Raw genomic sequence first — 20,875 nt, forward strand, 5'->3', positions numbered from 1 at the left:
TTTTTTTAACCGAAAAATCTATCAAGAACAATCTTTTTATCTCATAAATCTAGAAATAAGATCTACATATATTTTTTCGTATTCAAATTCACTTTATTGAATTACACTGAATAAATTATCGTTGTCGTTAAATCATGAAACTTGTACGTGAAAATCATGAAATTAGAGGTGGTTAATTATTATTTTTTTGTTGAGGGGGTGGCACTTTTGTGTACTTTGGTCATGATAAATTTATGTTTATGAAAAGTCACGCAAATATGGGAATTGGAAATGAACATGCAAATTGTACTCAATAGGACGATTGTGAAAAATAAAATAAAATCAAACAACGAAAAAGTTATTTCCTTTTTTAACTTTCCATTTAAAATTTGGTGTCTAGTTATGGCGGAATCAAGATTTTTAATAAAGGGGTTCAAAAATTTGAAGAAGTAGCCACACAAACTAGTCGAAAGGAGTTCAACATTTACTATTTATACATAAAAAAATATTTTTAATCATATATAAATAATATAATTTTTCGCCGAAAGAAGTTTGAAATCTGAACCCCTAGCGAGTTCGGATGAACCCCTAACTATAATGTGACTCTGCCCCTGTTTCCAACACTCACTTTAGAATCACCTAATATCAAACATTAAAATCTTTATAAAACATTAAAATGAAATTGAAGGAGAGTATCTATTTATATATAATAAGAGAGGCAAAAGTGCCACATGTCAGCACTACAAAATTCTTTGAATTTTCAGTTTTTTTAAATTAAATTATATTATTTTCTGTAATTCTTTTTTATATCATTTTTTTAATAAATTGCTTATATTAATTGTTTACAATTTGATTTAGAGTGCTTGATCAGTTTTAAAAGATATAGATTTTAAAATTTAATTTGAAAATAGTTTTAAAAATGGTTACATTATAATTTTTAAAATATAAAATATAAAAAATTTAAAATTAATTAAATATGTATATATATTTGAAATCTAAATCTACCTACATATAATTAATTATTGAATATTAAAAATTTATATTTTTGCAAAAAAAAATAAAATAGACACGTCGTTGTTTACATTATTTTTTTAATTTAATAATCTATTAAGCCCGTTTTTAATTCTGTAATTTTTTTTATAGTTTCAAAAATGGTTACATTATACTTTTTAAAATCTAAAATATAAAAATGTATATTGGACAGTTTTAAACCAGCAAATTTAAATTTAAATAAATAGATTAGTAAATTTATTTTTTTAATTAGAAAATACATGAAAATTTATGCTGGTTACTTTTTTTATATATTGAAAAAATGTGTAAAGAATATCAGTTTATATAATAATAAATATTACATAAATTCAAATAACAATTCTTTAGTTTTTATGCTTATACAATGTGTTAATTTCACTACATGTTAACTAAGGTAAACTGAACAGTTTTTTACAATATTGTATATATCTTTAAAACTACTTTAAAAACAATCACGATTTTTTTAATAAAAAAATTATTTTAAAATAAAGAATAAACTCGATATAACTATCTACACGTCCTTTATACGGTTAATACCCCATTACCCCCACTTTCAAAATAGAGCTAAATATCATGACCCGCCACTTGATCATGAAAATGGGGAAAGATCTAGAGTCTTGGAGAGGTTAATAGAAGGCTCTAGAATGTCCAAGAGAATTCTAGAAAAAGGTAGAGGAACCTAGAGTCTTGGAGAGGTTAATAGAAGGCTCTAGAATGTCCAAGAGAATTCTAGAAAAAGGTAGAGGAACCTAGAGTCTTGGAGAGGTTAATATAAGGCTCTAGAATGTCCAAGAGAATTCTAGAAGAAGGTAGAAGAACCTAGAGTCTTGGAGAGGTTAGTGAAAGACTCTAGATTCTTGTAGAAGCTTGTAGAGAAGTATTGAAAGACTTGGAATTCTCTAGAGTGTGTGGAGAGTTCTAGAGTAGGGACTTCTTTGTAAATATGGAAGGACTTGTATAGTAAATTTTATTTACACTTAGGCCCTTAGGAGTAGTATAAATAGAGGGGGCATTCATTTGTAGAAGATCATCAAGCAATCAAGCATTCTTCCAAAGCAATACAAAAGCCTTCTTCATAAAAGCTCTCTTGTCTTTCTTGCAATCTAGCATTCCCTTAGCGATCTAGTCTTAAAGGCTTACTTGAGCTTACAAGATCGTGAAAGATTCGTGAGTAAGTTGTCAAGTGCCGCACGGAAGTCTTAGTGTGAAGTCTAAGTCCGTGACATAAAGGCATAAAAAGAAATTCACTTTTCTTCTAACCGCTAAAATCAGTTTTTAAATTTTAAGAACATACGCTTTGTTATTTAAGTTTTAAGAAGCAGTTTTCTTTCTCAATTAATTGGAATTCACCGAAATTACTTTTAATTTTCAAAATTTTAAATAAAATCTTACGAAACTGTGATGACCAAACCTCTAAATTCCTTCTCTGTAGTTTGCTCTTTTATGATTGATAAAATTTGCTTCTTAATTCCTCAAATTTCGACTCGAAAAGGATGAATCAATTTCTCTGACAGACATCTCAATAATATCCTTTGTCCGGTGGATTTGATTGTTTAGATTTTCATTTTGTTATATTTTAAATTTTACATTGTTATTGATAAAGTTTGCTTCTTAATTCCTTAGTTTTAACTAATTTATAGAGTTCAATGATGGTATCTTTCACTTTTTATCTCTTTGATATTAAAAATCAAAGCACGGAGGCATGACAATTCATGGCATATCATATTAAACAAGAGCTTCTGAAGTATATTTTTTTTCTCTTTCAATTTGTCTGTTTCCCTTTCCTTTTTCGATCTCATATTTGTTTACATAATTTTGTCACTAAAAGGTTGTTTGTGAACTTGCTTTTTCCATGTATATGTAAGAATTTCATGGACGGAGGAAGAACACTGGCTTCTCCAAATTGATCTACAAAAAATGAACAAATTTTTTACAATCAAACAAATAAAAAATATTTACTCCTTCAAAATCAAAATTTTTACTGCAGAACCGATATTTCTTACTTTTGGCTATCTTTATTGTTTTTTTTTTTAAATGTGGAACATGATCTAGACAGTGTTAATAGTACATGTAATAAAAAAAATCAAACTTTTGAAATTTGGGTTCACTTTCTTGCAGATTCAATCACAAAGTCTAAGAGAATCAACTCTCAATAATTAGAGCAAAAGATGATGTAAGTTGTTTTCTCTCCTTTAGTATGTCTTAGTTCAGAAAATATGGCTCTTGACATTAATTCTATCAACAAATTATAGGCAACAAGATGTCGAAAGTATCATAAATCAGTTTTCACTAGAGTTTATTATATAGAAAATAAAGATAACTTCATCGATTTTTACACTTACTTATAATACTGCATGTATGTGTATGCCTCTATGTAGTACAATTGAAGTACTCATTTTCCTTATCATAGAGAAATGTTCAAGGAGATAGCCTCATAGAAGGTTTTAAAAATGATCATTTATAGATAATGAGATGTTGGAGATTATAAGTGATTCAAAGAGAGGTTGCTTTAAGTTTTAAGATATAGAGTTGGTATTTGAACTGAAATATAACACAACATGTAATTTAAAATTTTAAGATACAATTTTGATATCCTCCTTGCTTATCCTTATGTAAATTTAATTTTAATTTAAGATAGTGATAATATATTAAAGAAAGATCTATATTTTCCTTGCTAACATTAGTTCTCTTGTGAATTATTTTGGAGTTTCACAAACAATCGTAAGCCATTCCCGAAAGGTATGGTATTTCATTTTCCAAATATATTTTACTGAATTTATTTTGATTATTACAATAAATTTAAGAATCACTTCTTTCTTTTTCATTTTAAGTATACATATTGATATGTAATTTGGCAAATGTTTTGGGTGTAAGCAACATAGCTTTTCCTTTTATCGTATCTTCATCAATTTCACTTTGACATTTTTTATGAATAGCACTTTGATCAAATAACTTTCTCAAATATAAGAGCCCGTTTGGATGGGCTTATGAGTTAATTTTTTAGCTTATTGTGGTGTTTGCCTAATGCTAACTTTAAGTCATAAAGTGCTTAAAACCATTTTCTTTGATCATGAAAATTACTTTTATATTCCTTATATTTCAACTAAATTCCCAAACTACCTTTTTTATTCTTTTAATCCTAAAATTCACATCATTTTCCTCATTTCTTCAGCATAAGTACTTTTATCTAAACACTCAACTGCTTATTTATAAAAATAACTTTTAGCACTTTAAAATTCTAAAAGTACTTCATACATAATAGTTACTTTTTTTAAACCATCCAAACAGGCTCTAACTCTCTCAGACTCAGCTACACAAGTAATTACTCTATTAGATACATGCAACTGCATTAGTCATTTAAGAATTTTCCGTCAGGTTACTTTTCAATTATTTCTGTTATTATTATTACTTTCTATTCATTAATTACTTTGTTTTATCTGCGACGTTCTCGTTATTTAATTACTCGTTATTTGTTATTGGTTATTCGTTATTTATATTATTTATTTGTTATCTATTCGTTATTTATTTTTTGTTTTCCCATATCGTTTTTATTTCCTATAATTATCTAACATTTTTTTATGCGTTTATGCTTTTACTGAGCCGAGGGTTTCCAGGAAACAGCCGTCCTACCTTGATAGGAGTAAGGTCTACGTACATTCTACCCTCCCCAGACCCCACTTTGTGGGATTTCACTGGGTTGTTGTTGTTACTTTTCAATTATCCAAACCCATTCATTGTTGAGTCTTATACTCAACATATATCAAAGACAAATCAAAAAATAAAAAAAAATATTTGATTATATATGTGCAAATTACATTTCACACAAACATGACCTGAAGTTTAAAAATCGTGATCATAAACATGTCATGACTATAAAAATATGACATTTTATGAAAAATGACAAGTTTAAAGTTAGAAATAGTTCGTAAGAATAGAAATATATTATTTAGTAAGTAATTTTCCTGTCTAAAAGCATCTAAGACAAGAAAATGGACTAAAGGTAAAAACTCAGAAGAGGAAGAAACAAAAGGTAAAAAGTCATAACCAATACTTATTCAAACAACTATTTTACCGGTTAAAATCATTTTTTTAGAAAAAAATAAAAAAACATTTATCCCTCTTTTGGATCCCCCCTTCTTCTATTTTTAATATAGATATTTGTATTATTGAAAATTCTTATTTCCTCTTCTTGACTGAAAGTTGAAAATAAAAATAAAAATATTGTTATTGAAGGTGTAAAAAGAGTCAAAAATATTGTTAAGAGCATGAAAGATTCTATACAATTGTTGTTGGCATACTTCTCAAACAGATATTGAGGTAAGTAGGGATAATTATAAATTTGATTGATTAATTAGAAAGATGAAACATAAACAGAAAATAATGACCAGAAATGTTATCTTACATATCCTTTTTGTGCATCAAAAATACAACAAATAGAATTTAAAGAATCAAGATCAGCAAAACTACTTTAAAGATATCAAGTCAATTAAAATATAAATAAACTAAATAAAAATTAAAAATAATCAAAAATTTGAGAAGAAAAATAATAATATTGAATGTGGTTAATTAATTTTTGAATTTCAATTTAAAGATGTTTGAATTCATGGATGATTTGTCAATGGAAGAAGCAAAAGGTTAGTTCTGATTTTTTTTTTTGTGGTGTCTTCAAGTTGTTGCTAAGATTTGTTTAGTTATTGCTAACTAAAATATTTTTAAAAAAAATACATGAAATGTTGTGAATGATAATAGGGTAAACAATGTGAAATTTTTTACTTGAATATTGAATTGAAAAAAAAAATCACAAAAAATATTGGATATAAAAAAGAAGGGTTCTTTTGTATAGTAATAAAAAATAACTTAATTTTTTTGCTTTTTTTTGTTAGATTTTATTATATTTAACGATTTGATTTCTGTATTTTTGTTAGTCTAAAATTAGTTAGATAGTAATATATTGTCTTAGTATTTTGTTTTGTTAGTAACTGGTAAAGTTGCTATTATGTGATCAGGAGGTCACGGGTTCAAGCCTTGGAAACAGCCTCTGGCAGAAATGTAAGGTAAGGCTGCGTACAATAGACCTTTGTGGTCGAGCCCTTTCTCGAATCCTGCGCATAATAAAAGTTTTAGTGCGTCAGACTGCCCTTTTAGTCTTTAATGATAAAAGAACAAATCTAAAAATACCAAATAGAGAAAAATTTACGCTCCTTTGCCTCAAGTTCTCACAGTCATCTACTTTTTTCTTCAATAATGTCATTTTTAAACATATGGCTTTAGATTGATCTATGAATTTAAATTTTAAATTTAATAACAATTCGTATTAGTTATTTTAAGTTTAAAAATTATTATATTTTAAAATATACGCGCATCGTACATGTATTTATACTAGTTGCATATAGAAAGATAGAAACAATAAAACTTGTATATTAGAGTAAGAAGTTCCTACCAACATGATCAATATATCAATTAGTGACGGGATCAGAATTTTACTAAATAAAATCAAAATATTAAAAAAAAAAATACTAAACACACGAAAAAGAAGGAAATTCATCGAACCCTTTACACCCCTTAGCTCCGTCTATGCAAATAAATTGGGATCAGTTATACGAATCCTCGCAGAGTAAGTAATATGGTTAAAATAGAAGGATTAAAAGTTTGACAAGTTATTCTCCTCTACTAATTAATTACACTATTCCATCCATAGTAATTATAATTTAATTCATTGTAATTACCCTCTAAACGAGGTAAAGATCAACAAATAAGACCGTTAATTAATTTAATTAATAAGATTACCATTAAGTATGATGTACTGTCAGTGCTAAGCCACTACCCTCTTCAGTAAATAATTACTAAAATAATATATATATATGAAATTCAGTTCATTTTTTGGCATTTTTTTTTAAAAAAAGAAACTTTTAAACTCATCTTTTATCTTTTATCTTTTATTTAAGCTTTTTTGTAAAAGGCCACTTGCAGAAAGCAGATGAAAAAACTGCAGAGATAAATATATAACTATTTGTATCTCTGCAAAAATAAACGTTTCTTTGTTCTTGTGTTCCATGATTGTTTCTCTGTGTAACAGTATTTCTACTTTTATTGAAGATATAATAAACAAGCGAAAAATTTTAAATATGTCATCGAACTTTGAAAAAAGATTTATTTATATTATCCGTTAAAAGTTTGACTTATTTATGTCATTTTTATCTGAGAAAAGACTCATCTATGCCATTATTTGCAAACTAAAAATATTTTTCATTTTGCAAAACTATTTTGTACGTGGCCAATTATGATTCGGCCACGTCATTAACTAAATTATTATTTAAAATGAAAAAGATTCAAATATACTATTAAACTTTGATAAAAGGCGCATTTATGTCATCCATTAAAAATTTAGTTTATTTATGTCATTTCTATCTGGAAAAAAACCCATCCAAATAAGGTATTAATAAATTTCTTAACTAAATTCACATAAACTCGTTACTTATAATCAAGTTAAATCCACTCTTATCTGAAGCGATAAAATTATTTTCATATGATCTCTAGGTCACGAATTTATCACTTTCACACACGGATCAGAGAATATACGGTAAAGATATGTGTGAGCATTGGGAAGAGAGTTTATTTATTTATATTTTACGATGGTTAATATCTCTGACGACCTTACATTTACAAAAGATATATAATAATTTTTTTTCCAATAAATAAGTATATAATCACTCAGTTACACGAATGCTCACTAATTAACAAGTCAAATCATTTTATTTTAAAAAAACTGAGAAGTACCTTTATATATTTTTATAACACCATTAGCTAATTTTCCTATACTATTAGTCGTACTATTAGTCATGATATCGCTTTTATAATTTTTTATTCTTTGAATTTAGTTATTATCTATAATTTTTTTACACTTCAATTATTATTTTATTTTATTATAACTATTGTTTAGGATGATTTAACAGTTTGTCTATAGTATTTTGTCGTTACGTTCAATTTCTGTTATTTCTTTCTCTATATTGCTTTGGCCTATTTTTTCTTGAACTCAAAAATCTCTTTATCTTCAAAATAATGATAAGGTCTGCATACGCTTTATCTTTTTCAAACCTCACTTAGTGAAATTACACTGGATATATTAATGATGTTGTTGTGTAGCTAATTGAAAGACGAGGATTATAATAGAAGATTATAATTATATTTGAGCATTGTCTAATTTCTCATACAATTAATTGGTGCTATTTTTTTCTCTACTATTGTTCATATTTCTTTTTTTTATATATATAAAATCACGTACATACTATCTTTTCCATTGCACTGAATAAATTATTATTATCATCATTAGCTAATTTAATAGTAGTGAAAATTCAAGTAAAAATATTAAGGTTAAACATTGTTACCGCAATAGTTGGCTTCCGGTACGAAGCTTTTGATTAGAAATACATTTATGGGTCTTTTGGTTAAGAAAGAGAGTATGATATACTAGAGCATAATCTAGAGGTTTGACGAATATTCAGCAACTTTTTGCTCTAATCAAAATAAATATTAAAAAATTCATCAAACATATATAAATATTTATCAATTAATAATCGATATTAACTTGAGGTTACCACCAAGTATTGTGGTAGGATGAAGATGCCCACTCAAGCCTAAGATTTCAGGTTTGAGTTGTGGTCATAACAAAAAGAAGTTGATATAGAGGGGCTTTATGTGAAGTAACTCCAGATTAGTTAGAATCCATAAATTTCAAATTCTGATACCGCCTCTATAATGAAAGGATCGGTAAGAAGATTAAAAGTAAAAATATATTAAAGTTACACCTTATATAGCTCAAAAAGTGAAAGCAAAATAAGCAATAATAACCCTTCACATCAAATTTTGAATATTACATATTAGGAAAGAACTTATAATCTGCTTGTATAGCTACATGGATCTACTGTTGTCACTGTTAACTCTCTGCTTTCTATTTGGAGACATGTCTTCAAAAAACCTACAGCACAAGTTAAGAACTTAGTACCCAGGCTGTGTGTGAAGGTCTGAAATCATTCGTCTTCAGAGCACGAAAAAGAATATTGAAACACACGGTATTTATAGTTCGAATAACCAAAGGCCTCAAGTTCGAGGCACAGAAATAGAAAAAATCCTGGTAAGGAGCACTTCCCTCTTTAATGGGCCTTACCAGGCATGAATCTAAATTAGTTGAGGTCCAAGGGAGAGTAGGACACCACGAGGGAGACCATAGAAAATTTATTGGACCTATAAATTATAGAAAAGAATGTGACTTAACGTATCGAGGAAATCAAAAGTTAGGAAACAAAACATTGTTTTATGCAGATCTAATTAAGTGTCCAGAAAATGAGATTGCTCACAAAAATGCACGAATCGTGAAGTCATGCTCTTTTTGCCTTTAATAATTATGGTGTCCGGGGCCAGCTTGCATGCACTTCGCTTATTCTATGGGATACCTATCACCTCCCACCAAGTCACCAATAATAGGTATCAGGTAACCCTGTTCACCAATGCTTAAGACTATAGAGAAGAAATCGCCTAGTGTTCTTGTCTCAGTTGAGATTTGAACCTAAGACCTCATGATTTTCCTCTCATTTCTCTGACCGCTAGACCACACCCTTGGGTGCGTGAAGTCATGCTTTCAAAGCTATCAATAAGTTGGGAATCCAGTATGATTCATAAATCAATTCATGGGGTAATGATTAAGTGAGTTCTAGAGAACTTACATCTCCATAATTCTCTTCCTCTTATCGTTGCAAATGTAGGAGCTCAGCTGTTCAACCCCCATATTTGCAAAAGTCTTGTCTAGACCATAATTCAACAAATTACATGCATCTAAAGTTGATGAGGACTCGGCTGTACCAGGTGTACCAGAGAGATCTTTAAGTTTTCCATTAAGATTCTCCATCAAAATGAAACCTGCCGAAAGACATTATCAAATAATAATGAAGTGATCAGAACTTCAGTTAAACGGACGTGTGATTCATGTTAACTACATGGATTATTTCTGCATGTTATAACTAGGAGTAATAATTACACCGAAAAAGACTTTGGTAGGTTAAAGCCTAGGCAGCCGAAAAACAGGTGTGATTATGTGAATTGTTTTTCAAAATATCCAGGGGAGTAAACCTGATCTCATTAAGGCATATATGGTAAAGTTTTTTGAAGTCACAATAATGCAAGATATTCATGCAGGATAAATAAATAACAACAACACAAGAAGAAATAAGCAATGAAGGAAGTAGGAACCCTCACTAGGGTAGTAAAACCCACAATAACTCAATAATTCTACGAACATTCAACTTTAAAGAAATGCGAAAAAATACATTGCGTTTCTAAATACCAAGTTTCCTATAAGCTACCATTCTTCTTATTTTCTTATAAGAAGAAGAAGCGTCCGCTTCTGTGCCTAAATAGATAAAAATAAATTATGTTTAACAATTAATGCATCAATTTAATTACTGATTTAATAAGCATTTGATGGATTCCCAGTGGATGGTATATCTTGGTAATGTTCTGGGCAGATTTATATTTTCTGATGTAATTGAAGGCAAAGAGGGGAAATTTCGTGAGACTCTGCTTGGCAAGAGGTTTAGCGATTTTATAGATAAGTTCAATAAACTTCAGCAATGTGGAAATGTAGACAGTTATTTGGGGCAACTGGAGGGTGCAACCGTTATGATGACGATTAACCTCCATCTTACTGAATTCCACTTTGTAACTTGCTTTGTCAATGTATAGAAATGTGAGCTCAAGTCTCTAGTGAGGATAGCCAACCCTGTCACCCTCATGGATGCTTATGAAGTAGCCCGACTGCATAATGAACCCATTAAAGCTCTTCATAGATAAACCTCTTTCAAGCCGTTCCCAATACGTCCTAAGCCTTCTAGAATCCTCGAATATGTCATCTCAGACTTGTTTGCCCATTCTACGTTTCTTTCTTTAAATTATGTTTGGAAGTATAATACAGATGTAATGACTGAAAAACTGAATTCCCTCCTCTCATATTCCCTCTCATCTTTTGCTTGCATTCTTTTCCTTCTCCTTTTGTTCTTTACTTACGATAAATGTGCAAGTTTTTCGCTATTGAGTTCAAGTGTAACAATTTATTTTTTAAAAAGAGAGGTTACTGTCAATCTGAAGGAAAATAAAAACAGACAAAGAATTCACCAATTACTACAGCAAAACCCAGTTTATAGATGATGCACCATTCAAATTTCGAGTAACGAATAATTTTTACAATCTTATGGAGAGGAGGAAGAAAAAACTCACTGAGAGCTCGAAGGGTCTTCAAATCAAACTTGTTAGCTAAAGACTTATGACCAATCTTTTTGGCACGTTGTTGTATCAGAACTTTCAAACCTATCAATAAATCCTAAAAATTCAACCAGATCATACATAAGATATTTGTCATCACCCAAAAGAAAAAGGGAAAAATGAGCAGAGATAACTTACAAGCTCAGATTCGGTTAAGGAACAAAGCCACCGAACATCTTCAATTCTATTATTCCCTAATATAGCCATCTGTTCTTTCATCTTCCTTTGACGTGCAGCTAAAGAACACCTGATGGGAAGAGGTAAAACTTTTTTAAGCATTATTGCAAAGGTGTAAGTTTTTTATCATTTCTATTTAATATGTTTGCAGAGGCCAACCGAGCAAATCGGCTAAGGAAAAAAATTACTTCGATGCACTGTTTGCATCAAATCAAACTTATTTTTCATGATTAAGGATGGACTCAAGTAACAACACACATAACTTAATCATGACAAATGATAAACCCTTCATTAAACAACATATATGCACTAATTGGTGTAATGCATGCAACAAATCCTGACATTTGTGGATTCGAACACATGAATTACTTTGAGTTGTGACTTTCTTTGACAACTAGATTGTACTTGTGGACTTTAAGGATGTACAGTTTAATGGGAGAAATAGGGAATTGAATGGAAAAAAGAAGTATGTTTTTTTCCTTTCATATGTATAACACTGTAGTAAAAATATACGATTAGATTTTTCTGTAATTCTAACACTTGATATTTGGTAAAATTGTGGTCTCCTGACTATACTGAGGAAAAACATATATACTATCTACACGAAAATATGAAATTAAAATGACATTCCCCACTCACATTTGACAGTGAAGACACCAAATTTTCATAGTGTTCCTAGAGAACCCTGAATCTTTCCACTACTGGAAGGATAGAGGTGGAAGATTATTACAATTTACAGCACAAGCATTTAAATTTTCCAGAAAATTATGTGAAGACCACGTTAGGTAAGAAGAGTTACCAATGTTCCATTGGTTCCACTGATTTTAGTTTTCCCTTTTTTATATATATAAACAAAATCCGATAAACAACAGCAAAGTGATATATTGTTTTCAAAACTTAACTTCAAAAAAGAGAAACATAGTTTGCAGGTAGGTTGTACTACATTTTGGGTTATATAAGTGCACACATGTAGTCATGTACCATGAAGAAAGAGATATATTGTTTTCAAAATTTAACCTGAATAAAGAAAAAACATAGTTTACAGGTAGGTTGTACTACTTTTAAGGTTATATAAGTACACACATGTACCATATTTGCTACTGAAATAGAATGAAGGGGGTTCATTCGAGTTTACGCTTTTTTTTGTTGATAAAGATAACAATTCGAGTTTACGCTTTGGCTAAACAAGGAAAGGACAGGATTATGAGTGTTAACTTCTCAATAGATTAGGGATGATACATTGATGACAAACACACACACACACACACACACATATGTAGCCTATGCAGCTTAACCTTTTGATGTAGCGCACAAATACGTTCACAAAGAGATCTTTTTCCTTTTTGATTTTTGTTTCAGGATGTCATGCACATTTTAGACTGCAAATACAGCACCCTGTCTAATTCACAGAGAGATATTCATGCAAATGAGCAGCCACCAACAAGAACTGAATAAGCCACGAATTGTTTCAAATAGCTCAAGAAAGACCCCAGAAAGCACTGGACTTCAAGAAACTGAGAAGCAATGGCATGGAAAAAAGAAGGTTGCCCAGGTAGTATATGGTGACTATAACCATACACATTAGGTACTAATGGAACAGGGATAATGCAACAGCAAAAGAAGGAAAACTTGAATATCAGACACTATATGGCAAGGTACTGGGATGACAGCCTATTACACATGGAATTGGCAGGAAAGTTTCTTAGATATTTTATTATTTGCAAATTAGTGCTTGAATTTATTACAGTAGCCATTTTACTGTTGTTACAAGTAGTGGCAGCCATTGTCTGCTGTGTGAATCCTCTTAGCAATATACATTTTTTTAATGTATTCACTGAGAAAGCAATGTGTGACTATGTAGCAGCTTCTGTGTTTTTATTTTAATTTGTGTGGAGTTTGGGTCAGCTTACGCACCCCTCAAACTTGGGCGGATCATAATGGCTTAAGATAAAAACGGGTCAAGACCCAACCCAATCCAAATTTGCTTGGGTCAAAACAAGTTGGGTAGTGGGTTACAGAATGCGTTAAGACCCACCCAATCCATTTGTTAGTAAGTTTTAATTGTTTTTTTGTTCTTTTACAATATTTTAGTACCTAATAAAATTATTATTTTTTAATTATGGCTGTATATAACATATCAACTTAAAAATGAAATTTTTTTGACAAGATTTCTCTTGAACTTATAAATGAGCGGGTCAATAATACGCCCAAACTTAAATGGGTTGGGCGGATTGGGTTTGATTTTGCCAGCCCTAATTCTCAACCAAGTTCATTGTAATTGTAATGTACCAACTAAGTGAAAGCTAAAGAGAGTAGAGCCTAAGAGCTGGTTACTACTTTTTCCAATTCATTTCAAATCACAAACTTCACTTATAGTATATAGAAAATGAAACCTGCTCAATCTTAAGACATAAATTAACAATCATTCAAAACACACAAAAAATATGCAGAATCACAAAAATAAAACAAAAAATTCACATTCCCATATACAAAAATTAAGAGTAGTTATTAGGAGGGATGGGATGACTTACAGTTAGGAGGCAAGTGTTGTGTCTTGTGTGAGTCTTGGTTCAGAAAATGTCAATACAACAAATATGTGAGTCTTGGTTCAGAAAATGTCAATACAACAAATATGTGAGTCTTGGTTCAGAACACACAAGTCAGTGTGGTATTTTGCTGAGTGAGAAGCAATTCGTATAGGGTTCAGATTTCAGAACACACAAGTCAGAAATCGTGGTGTATAGATATATTTGTCCACTTTTTTCAACTAAACTCAAAAAAGGACAAAAACTTCATAATCTATTTGAAATGGAATTTAGGGTACGCGTATTATTTGGGGGGGAAATAGAGACAGAATGTGAAGGAAGACTGGAAGAGGAAGAGGAAGAGGAAGAGGAAGAGGAAGAGAAGAAGCAAAGAGAACTTACCTTCAAGTGAAGGGATGGCGGCGTGAAGCTGAAGGGCTGAGTTGGAAAGTCGTCGTGCTGTTACTCTCAACTTGCAATGGAAGCAACTTGAAGAAAACTTTCATGGGCTTCAGAAGTCCTTGAAGAGGCGTTTCACTGAACTGGAAGACCAAGAGAAGGAGTTTGAGACAAAAATTGTTCAATCTACAGAGATGTTGGAGAAGCGTCAAGCAACTGTTATTGCTAAAGAGCATGCTTCACTTCAGAGGCTCCAGGAGAAAAGAGATGCAGCAGTTTCTGCCATTTCTATTGCTGTAGAGAAGCATAGGAACCCTTGTTCAATTGGGCTGGATGTAGTGAATGAAAAACATACTTAATTGGGCTGTTAAGGACTGGGCTGGACTTCAAGTTAAATTATAGGAATGGGCCTATAGCCCTTTATGTTTAAAAGTCATCTTTTAGGAGGCCCAACAGAAATAATTTCGGTATTCGGTAAATAACGGAAAAATTATAAATACCGAAACCGAAATACCGAAATATTAAATTTCGGTACCGAATACCGAACCGAAGTACCGAATACCGAAATACCGAAATAGTCGGTTCGGTTCGGTAATTCGGTTTCCGGTATTTTATGTCCACCCCTATCTAAAGCAACATAGTTCATTATACTTTTGCATTAAATTCTTACTACATTATCAATATTTTTTTAAAGAACCTGATATACACCACCATTAAATTTGATATATCATATATTTTTCTAATTTATTTATTTATTCAATTTTTCTTAATCGCTCAAATTCAATTCAAACAATCCATTTGCAATCCGTAGTGAGGGGGTTTGGAATAAAATATTCAATACATATCTTGATTTTCTTACTCTAAAGTAACAAGTTTAATGGACCATATTATTTTGACTAAAGTGATAGAAAATAATTTTTTAACATAGATTATTTAATTTCAGCATGTATAACCTATCCCTCACACCCTATAGGTCTTTCCTCTTGTGTTGTCTTTTACCTACCCTACTTAAACACATAGTGTAGCTTAAGATGTTTCCAAGGAAAAACAAAGTTATTACTGGGACTCGATGTTTACACATCAAAATAATGAATTTAAGACATCTTTTATCCAAACGTTTAGCATTATGTATTCTTACTTTAATTTTTTAATAATTAAGGTTAAATTATTTAATTCGATGTAAAAACTGAGTGCCGATAAATATTCACCAAGAACAAAAAGGAGTATACATAGAGAAGAAGAAGAAATCATCCACACACTAGTAACTTCTAATTTTTTTCCTTCTCCAACTTCATTTCAATAATCTTTCAAATTGCTTGAAACAATAGATTTGTTCACATCATTAATCATGCTTATGACATAACCATACTTCATACAAGTTTTTCCTTTTCATGATTGATACTACACGGTTTGTATGTACTTCGACTATTCCACTGGATACATTACCTCCATCGACACATATATCGAATAACTCTACTCACCGTGGTCTTGATTAGAGGGGGATAAATCACGTTTATATGCTTCTTAATAAGCCAGAGGCCCCTCTTTTTTGTTCTTCTTTTGCTTGCGCGCGCCTTTTGTCTATTATTAGGCCACACCTTTAGCTTGCCAATTTCAAAGCTATTATATAACCATCATGAGTTAGATATGAGAGTACTATACACCAAGAAGTGCCCTGCAGCTAAAAGAAACCATTTGTTTTCATTCAACTAGAAATGTCTGCTTCCAAACAACTTGTTTTACTTTCAAAAAAGATTATAAAACCTTCTTCTCCAACTCCACTTTCACATAGAATTCACAAGCTCTCACTTATGGATCAAATGGGGACTCACTCCTACATGGAAGCTATGTTATTCTACCCGAAACAGGACACCACGACAAGCATGCCAGAACCAAAGAACATATCCCGAATTCTTGAAAAATCCCTTTCCAAAGTCCTAACGTCATACAATCAGTTTGCTGGACATGTAAGAGACAACTCCTTTGTCGAATGTAATGACATGGGAGCCGATCTATCCCAAGTCCAAATTGATTGTCCAATGTCTAGTATCTTTGATCACCCTAGTACTTATATCGATAACTTGGTACTTCCTAAGATCCTTGGTACCCATCTACGGACAGTTTAGTAGCAGCTAAACTTTGTCATTGAGTGTGGTGGCATAGCGCTCGGTGCATGCCTTTCCCACAAGGATAGTGATGGTTACACTATGGCTAATTTCCTATGGGACTGGGCCATGGTCGCGTGATTCAGAAGCAAAACCATCTCCTCTGTTTAATGGAGCATCAATAGTTGAACCATATATCATTTCAAGTGGTTAATGATCCTCCTTTGAATAAAAATGTATCAAAAAGGTACCATTTCTCAGCCTCCAAGTTAAAAGCTCTCAAGTCCTTGATTAATTCAGCTGATTCCGGAAGCCAAATCCGTCCTACGACTGTAGAAGCAATCACTTCATTCCTATGCAAATCCGTCAACACGCCAACTTTTACACCATCCTTATTGGTACAAGCAGTGAATCTACGCGGAACAAGTAATGACGCACTCGTTCCAGCAGACTTAACCGGGAATGCTGCTCTTCCTTTGGTTGTATCAGCAACGAATAAGGAAGAGATGAATTTGCAAAGACTAGTAGTGAGCTTAGAAAAGGTAAAGAGAAGATTCAAGATATGCTCAAACATATTGAATCAGAAGAGTTGTTATGTTCAAAAGTATCTGAAATAGCTAGAGAACTGAACGAACGGACCTCAAACAATGATATTTCTATGTATAGATTTACTAGTTTAAGGAACTTCCCAATAAACGAGATGAATTTTGGATGGGGGAGGCCAACAAAAGTGGATGTTGCTACTTATCCAATCAACATGTTTGTCTTGATGGATAACCAAAATGGAGATGGACTTGAAGTGATCGTAAACTTGGATGAAGGAAAGATGTCTGCATTTGAAAGAAATGATGAGCTTGTTCAGTTTGCTTCTCCTTGCTCAGGACTCTAAGACAATTTGAAGCCTTCATATGAATAACCAACATATGAATACGCGAAGAAGGCAAACACATTACTTTACCCCCTCAAATACGATAACAGCACGAGTGATTTGTGATCCTAAAATAAGTAGAACAAAAAGAGTTCTTATAATGATTGGTATATCTCTTTAATTGTTTCCTACTGAAGTATTGACAGACATTTTGTGCTTCTTTATCTGTGATCTTTCTTCTGTTTTGTTTATGTCTCTCTATTTAAGTTAACTTCATTCATATCAGAACTTATAATTATAAAGGTATAAGAATCTTTTGAAAAGGTTAATGAAGCCATAGCAAATATTTTTTGGAAATCTTATGGTATATCATATGTTCGAGATAAAAGCATTTCACTATAGCAACAAAAAAATATTGAAACAAACGATGTTGTTATAAAGAGGTTTGACTATATAAGAAGTCTTTCAAGAAATCATATACACAAAACATTCCCTTTATCCACATTCACACTAGAAAGTAGGCTAGTACCTTACCCTTTTTTAAAAATATTTATTTTATTTTTATGATATGCTTCAAAAATTTAAGTTTCAGGAGAGGAATTATTGAATGCTATTCACATGCTAATTTTGATGATGTTTAACTTCCACATGGAAGTTATAAAGCAAATGCCAAGAATGAGAGAATAGCATGTCTCATTGGTCACTCCAAAATAATCTAACACATGAAACTACTACTCATAAATCTTACAGTATGTGGGATACTGTAAGATATAACAGAAAAGACATAAGAGATCCCAAAAGTATATTTACCTACCCTACTTAAAAACACATAGTGTAGCTTTAGATGTTTTTTTTAAAGAAAGTTCTTTGCATCATCAGGGGACAATTTGGAGTTGAACTCTTGCTCACAGTCAGTGTTTACATCAAACTAATGAATTTGAGAAATCTTTTGTCTATCACTTAACCTTGAAATAATTCTGAGTCAACTTCTTGCCTTTTATTCTCTATCGCTCTTGTATGTACGGTAACACTCTCTTGTGCTACTGGTGGACTGTTGCACAGAAAGGGCGATAGAAGCAACCTTTCTTAGCGCGCTTATCATCATTGATCAGCACGAAGAATATACAGCCCTGCGAGAGTGTATTACTTAAGGAATTCCAACAATTTATTTAACCGATACAAATTGTGACCGCAATCTCGCAGAGATTTCAATTCCAGCAAATGATGACGCCATATCCCCAATCCGATTCATTCTTAACAAATTAGTATTCGCAATTTGTGAGGATCGTTTTAGCTATATAAGAAATTCTTGATTAATATTAACATAATAAGAAAAATAACTTACTTCAGAAATCCTTTGAAATCCCTTATGGAATCGCTTACAATTTCTGAATTTCAAAAAATAGATAAAAATAACTGCGGATATTATGTGTGACGAGAGGGGAATAAATCACCTAGCGCGCCTTTTGTCTATTGTTAGGCCACACCTTTAGCTTGCCAATTTCAAGACTATTATATATATATATATATATATATATATATATCATGAGTTAGATATGAGGGTACACACCAGAAGTGCCCTGCAGCTAAAAGAAACCATTTGCATTCATTCAACTAAAAATGTCTGCCTCAAGACTTGTTTTACTTTCCAAAAAGATTATTAAACCTTCTTCTCCAACTCCACTTTCACATCGAATTCACTAGCTCTCACTTATGGATCAAATGGGCACTCACTCCTACATGGCAGCTATGTTATTCTACCCGAAACAGGACACCACGACAAGCATGCCAGATCCAACGAAGATACCCCAAATTCTTGAAAAATCCCTTTCCAAAGTCCTAACGTCATACTAGCCGTTTGCTGGACATTTAAGAGCCAACTCCTTTGTCGAATGTAATGACATGGGAGCCGATCTATCCCAAGTCCAAATTGATTGTCCAATGTCTAGTATCTTTGACCACCCTCGTACTTATATCGATAACTTGGTACTTCCTATAGATCCTCGGTACCCATCTACGGACAGTTTAGTAGCAGCTAAACTTTGTCATTTTGAGTGTGGTGGCATAGCGCTCGGTGCATGCCTTTCCCACAAGGTTAGTGATGGTTACACTATGGCTAATTTCCTATGGGACTGGGCCATGGTCGCGTGAGATTCAGAAGCAAAACCATCTCCTCTGTTTAATGGAGCATCAATAGTTGAACCATATATCATTTCAAGTGGTTAATGATCCTCCTTTAAATAAAAATGTATCAAAAAGATACCATTTTTCAGCCTCTAAGTTAAAAGCTCTCAAGTCCTTGATTAATTCAGCTGATTCCGGAAGCCAAATCCGTCCTACGACTGTAGAAGCAATCACTTCATTCCTATGCAAATCCGTCAACACGCCAACTTTTACACCATCCTTATTGATACAAGCAGTAAATCTACGCGGAACAAGTAATGATGCAATAGTTCCAACAGACTTAACCGGGAATGCTGCTCTTCCTTTCGATGTATCAGCAACGAATAAGGAAGAGATGAATTTGCAAAGACTAATTAGTGAGCTTAGAAAAGGTAAAGAGAAGATTCAAGATATGCTCAAATATATTGAATCAGAAGAATTGTTATGTTCAAAGGTATCTAAAATAGCTAGAGAAATGAACGAACAGACCTCAAACAATGACGTTTCTATGTATAGATTAGTTTAAGGAAATTCCCAGTGAATGCCATGAATTTTGGATGGGGAAGGCCAAGAAAAGTGGATATTGCTACTTATCCAATAAATATGTTTGTCTTGATGGATAACCAAAATGGGGACGGACTTGAAGTGATCGTAAACTTGGAAGAAGGAGAGATGTATGCATTTGAAGGAAATGATGAGCTTGTTCAGTTTGCTTCTCCTTGCTCAGGACTTTAAGAGAATTTGAAGCCTTCATATGAATACACGAAGGAGGCAAACACTTAAAATTTAATCCCCTCAAATACGATATTAAAATTGAACGACGTAAGTTTCTTATTGTCATGGAACAACATCAGTGATTTGTGATCCTAAAATAAGTAGATCAAAAAGAGTTCTTATAATGATTGGTATGTCTCTTTAATTGATTTCTATTGAAGTATTGCCAGAAATTTTGTGCTTCTTTATCTGTGATCTTTCTTCTGTGTTGTTTATTTCTCTCTATTTAAGTTAACTTCATTCATATCATAACTTATAATTATAAAGCTATAAGAATCTTTTGAAAAAGTTAATGAAGCCATAGAAAATACTTGTTGGAAATCTTATGGTTTACCATATGTTCTCTATAATAGCATTTCACCATAGCAACAAACAAATGTCAAAACAAACGACGTTGTTATGGAGAGATTTGACTGTATCAGGAGTCCTTTTGTCTATCTCGGCAATCTTTCCATTTTCTTAAACTACATCCTTGTGCTATTTCCTCCTTTCTGTTTCTCCCCACTGTGTTTGGTAGGAAGGAAAACATTTTCTGGAAAATATTT

The 20,875-nt window shown here is 31.8% G+C and overlaps 1 protein-coding gene and 2 pseudogenes across 3 annotated transcripts; 2 read left to right on the forward strand and 1 right to left on the reverse strand.

Moving 5' to 3' along the window:
• Window positions 1-8,776: 8,776 nt before the first annotated feature.
• Window positions 8,777-14,739, reverse strand: LOC129870306 (uncharacterized). 3 transcript variants are annotated; one of them, XM_055945041.1, is made up of 6 exons: window positions 14,424-14,739; window positions 14,028-14,060; window positions 11,458-11,566; window positions 11,275-11,377; window positions 9,729-9,921; window positions 8,777-8,983 (listed from the first exon to the last, which is right to left on the reverse strand). In XM_055945041.1, the coding sequence occupies exons 3-6, from the start codon at window positions 11,536-11,538 to the stop codon at window positions 8,917-8,919; spliced, it is 444 nt and encodes a 147-aa protein (XP_055801016.1). In that variant the 5' UTR covers window positions 11,539-11,566; window positions 14,028-14,060; window positions 14,424-14,739; the 3' UTR covers window positions 8,777-8,916. The 3 variants fall into 3 exon arrangements, with proteins under 3 accessions (XP_055801016.1, XP_055801014.1, XP_055801015.1); XM_055945039.1 differs by lacking the exon at window positions 14,028-14,060; XM_055945040.1 differs by lacking the exon at window positions 14,424-14,739 and having other exon boundaries at window positions 14,028-14,393.
• A 1,302-nt stretch (window positions 14,740-16,041) lies between these two features.
• LOC129871159 (acylsugar acyltransferase 3-like) lies at window positions 16,042-17,414 on the forward strand (annotated as a pseudogene).
• Window positions 17,415-19,013: 1,599 nt separating this feature from the next.
• On the forward strand, window positions 19,014-20,291 carry LOC129904923 (acylsugar acyltransferase 3-like; annotated as a pseudogene).
• The last annotated feature ends 584 nt before the right edge of the window (window positions 20,292-20,875 follow it).

The sequence above is a fragment of the Solanum dulcamara genome, chromosome 10, assembly GCF_947179165.1.
Source record: "Solanum dulcamara chromosome 10, daSolDulc1.2, whole genome shotgun sequence".
NCBI classification, from domain to species: domain Eukaryota; kingdom Viridiplantae; phylum Streptophyta; class Magnoliopsida; order Solanales; family Solanaceae; genus Solanum; species Solanum dulcamara.

What these genes read in the sequence shown, in the direction of transcription:
- LOC129870306 (XM_055945039.1), bottom strand. Translation starts at nt 11,538, where the DNA reads ATGAAAGAACAGATGGCTATATTAGGGAATAATAGAATTGAAGATGTT. An exon ending in GAAGACCCTTCGAGCTCTCA is followed by an intron (nt 9,922 to 11,274) that starts GTGAGTTTTTTC and finishes GTCTTTCGGCAG; the next exon opens with GTTTCATTTTGATGGAGAAT. An exon ending in AGGAAGAGAATTATGGAGAT is followed by an intron (nt 8,984 to 9,728) that starts GTAAGTTCTCTA and finishes CTTGTGCTGTAG; the next exon opens with GTTTTTTGAAGACATGTCTC.